The sequence below is a fragment of the Acanthisitta chloris genome, unplaced genomic scaffold (assembly GCF_000695815.1).
Source record: "Acanthisitta chloris isolate BGI_N310 unplaced genomic scaffold, ASM69581v1 scaffold7298, whole genome shotgun sequence".
NCBI lineage: Eukaryota > Metazoa > Chordata > Aves > Passeriformes > Acanthisittidae > Acanthisitta > Acanthisitta chloris.
Window position 1 is genome coordinate 42,642 of NW_008687547.1, and position 3,720 is coordinate 46,361.

General features: G+C 51.4%; 1 protein-coding gene across 1 annotated transcript; it reads right to left on the reverse strand.

The window, feature by feature from the left end:
* Positions 1–259: 259 nt before the first annotated feature.
* Positions 260–2,125, reverse strand: LOC103807897 (zinc finger protein 91-like). Its single transcript, XM_009080645.1, has one exon. It carries the CDS (start codon positions 2,123–2,125, stop codon positions 260–262), a length of 1,866 nt encoding a protein of 621 aa, XP_009078893.1.
* Between the last annotated feature and the right edge of the window lie 1,595 nt (positions 2,126–3,720).

Below are 3,720 nucleotides of genomic sequence, written 5' to 3' on the forward strand. Positions count from 1 at the left end.
AGGATGCCAAGCTCTTATCCCTCCATCTCCAAGTGCTTGGCTCTCCAGCCCCATCCCACAGCTGCAAGTCATACCCCGAGGTTTGTCCTCAGAAAAGTGGCAGGGGACTGGTTTCCAGCTGTTCTCTGCCCCCTCAGCCTCACTGTCCACTCAGGTTGACCTGCTGACCCCCAGATATGCACACAAAAGGCAAGCAGAGTTTGTCTCCATCCCTCCCCTTTCCCAAAGGACTTTCTTGCAGGAACAGGCACCACACTGCTCAGCTCTCTTCTTCACTCTTCAGGGCAACCAGTGTCCTCTGTTCAGTGTGGTGGGGTGCAGTCTGTGTGGTGTACCCCGGTTTTGAGCAGGGAGCAGTTCCTTCCCGCATGTGGATTTTCTGGTGCCTCCTCAGGTACTTTTTCAGCCTGTAGCGCTTCCCACAGACCCCACACTTGTAGGCTCCCCCCCGGGAGTGGAGCAGCTGGTGTTTGATCAGGTGGCGCTTGTGGGGGAAGCACTTCCCACACTTGGTGCACTTGCAAGGCCCCATGCGGACGTGGATTGTTTGGTGACGGAACAGGTTGGCCTTCTGGTTGAAGGTCTTCTCACACTCTGGGCACTGGTAGGGCTCCTCCTTGGTGTGAATCCTCTGGTGCCGGACCAGGTTTGAGCGCTGGGTGAAGCTCTTCCCACACTCGGAGCATTTGAAGGGCTCACTCACGTGGATGCGCTGGTGCCGGACCAGCTTGCGGTTCATGCGGAAGCTCTCCCCACACTCGCTGCACTTGTATGGTCCCTCACTCGTGTGGATCTTCCTGTGTCTCGTCAGGTTTGACTTCTGATTGAAACACTTCCCACACTCTGGACAGGGGAATATCCGTTCACCCTTGGGAACTCCTTTTGCTGAGAGATCTTTCTTGGACATGGAGTTCTCCTGTTTCTCCAGCATCCCCTCTTTGGTCGACTGGCAGTATGTCTTCTGCTTCGTCTTTGTACCCTGGCTCTCCTGGTGGTTGGCCTCCACACCAGGTTCCTCTTTAATCTGGATCTTCTGGATAGCAGTGAGGTTTGGCTTTTGTCCATAATGCATCCCAAACTCAATGCTTTCCTCTGGTTCTTCCTTCACATGGAGCACATGGTTACTGGCTATTGGGACTTCACGCTGCTCATCAGCATCTTCTTCCTTTTTAGGCTGTCTCCCCTGTAATGCAAGCAGTGGGATCTTTGGATCAAAGAGCTTTCCATAGTCTGGGTTTTCTGGTGGCTCTTCTTTGATGTAAAGCTTCTGGCAGGGTATTGCAGTAATGTTTGCTGTGCCATCAGTGGGTGGTTCTGGTTCCTCCTTCATTTGGATTTTCCAAGCAGGGTTTTGAGGGTTAGATGGACTTCTGGGTATGCTACACCCCTGGGCTACATCTCCTTCACAGGACATGTTCTCCAATATACTCTCCTCTGACCTGAAGGCAAAATCAGGCTCCTCTTTAATCTGGATGATCTGGAGAGACACACCATTGATGTGCCCCTTTTGCTTAGCATGGTTCCTCTGGTGGACATTGAAGTACCTCTTGGTGCTCAAGCTCTTCCCACACTCCGTACAGATGAAAGGTCCTCCCCGGAGGTGTATCTTCTGGTGGGCCATCAGGGTGGCACTTTGCCCAAAGCACCTGCTGCAGTCAGGACACTTGAAGGGCTTCTCCCGCTTGTGGATCTCCCTGTGGGTGGTGAGGGTGCCTTTTTTCACAAAGCTCTTCCCACACTCCGTGCAGGCAAACGGCCTCTTCTCCCTGTGGGTCCGCATATGGATATTGAAGTAGATCTTGGTGCTCAGGCTCTTGCCGCAGCAGGCGCAGAGGAAGGGACCACCCTTGGTGTGTGTCTTCTGGTGGGCAGCCAGGCACATCTCCAGGCGGAAGCACCGCCCACACTCTCCACAGCAGAAGGGTCTCTCTCCTGTGTGGATGCTCTGGTGGGTTGTGAGGTGGCCCCGGGTGGTGAAGTGCCTCCCACACTCCCCACAAGTGAAGAGCTCCTCTGCCGTGTGGATCCGTTGGTGTCTTTTCAGATTTCCCTTCTTGCTGAAGGATTTCCCACACTCCTGACATGGGTGGGCCTTTAGCACCCTGCACTTCACCATGTCCTTCATGGCAGTGGTGCCCTGCACCCTGTGGTGCGTGGTGGGGCTGCCAGGCAGCCAGTGGGTATAAAAAAGCCACAGCGTTATGGGGATAGACTATCTGTGGGGATACAAAACCCTTCAGAACACACACATCAAAGTGTACTTGAATGGATGTATTTTATTCCCTGTAGGAAAAGAGTTGCTGCTGCTGTACACCAGCTCTGGGCCAACAAGGAGTGTGTGGTCTTCCTCATTCCTCAGCCTCCTTCTGCCTCAGCTTGTAGATACGATGTTTGTAACTCCATCGCCTGCCTTCTCTGATCTCCTGGAGAGGCTTCCCTCGCATTCCTGGAAAGGCTTTCCTGGTATTCCTGGAGACTCAAAATTTCCAGACTGAAAAAATAAAGGGAAAATTATTAGGTTATTATTTCTTCTCCACCTCCTGTGGTCACTATGTCAACACAATGGGTGACACCTTGGCTGCTCCGTGGAACACTAAACCTGAGACCTGTGAAGCCACAGGCCCAGCTGGACACCAGCAGAGAGGGCAGGAACAGGATGCTTTCCCCAAGTTTTGGGGGACCTGTGATGCATTCACTGCTGCAATGACACTGTGGTTTTGGCTCTACTATTGTTGCACTAATGATTTACTTTCAGAATAGAATCATATAATTTTAGGGGCTGGAACGGACCTTAGAGGTCATCTAGTCCTAACCCCCTCTGTCCTTTGACCAACAAGATAAGTAAGTAAGTAACTTAAATTAAGTAATGCATTTTGCAGTGATTATAATTTTTGGTGAGTGACTGTGCAGCACGTGAAATCCCCTGAACTTAGAAGAAAACCCAAACTTGGCATCAATTGCAGAACTGAGGTGCCCTGCTTTGGACTGGCATATCTCTATGCACAGGGGAGGAGAGTCAGTGGTGTCCTCAGTGGGCAGCTGGAGAACTAAGACACAGAAATCTAAAGTGACATTGTCCTCCTCAAGAGGGTTTAATTGGCAGGAGGGTCTGGGTCCTATATATTTCCATTAGAAAAAGAAATAAATCAGGGCAAACAGATGCGAGCAACATTCCCTATCAGGATAGAGAAGTACAGAAGGGAAAGGAGCCAGAAAGGCTGAGGGGGGGAAGACAGTGGTGCTGGAGATGACTATCAACAACAGCATATGTGGCTGGGCAAGATTTTACTAATGATACTGATGGCTGAAGGTGAGGCTGCCAAAATCTCCAGTAATGGGGCAGGAGGCCAGCAAGGACACATGCTGCCAGTGAAATCTCATCCCTGGAGGTCTGGGATGCTGAGAAGGCTATGGCTGAGAAGATGAGTCCCTGAGGAGCTTGTCACCAAGGTGTAGGGGCTAGGGAGGGAGGATACCACGGATCAGGGGACAAGTGGCGGGAAATGTGGAATATAAACATCCAAGCACAACTGCGATGCAGAGTTTGCAGCTACACAATCCTCAGATGAGAGGGGTCGGAGTGGTAGATGAAGTGGGCAGCTATTTCAGATTTGGGTTAGAACGGGGAAAATTACTTCAGATTTAGTCATGCTGCTTGTGTTTCCCCTTCAGCTAACCCATGTGGACCCCCAGTGATGCTGGTAAGAGCTAAGACCTAAG

Coding starts and splice junctions, on each gene's coding strand:
- LOC103807897 (XM_009080645.1), bottom strand. CDS start 2,125: ATGAAGGACATGGTGAAGTGCAGGGTGCTAAAGGCCCACCCATGTCAG.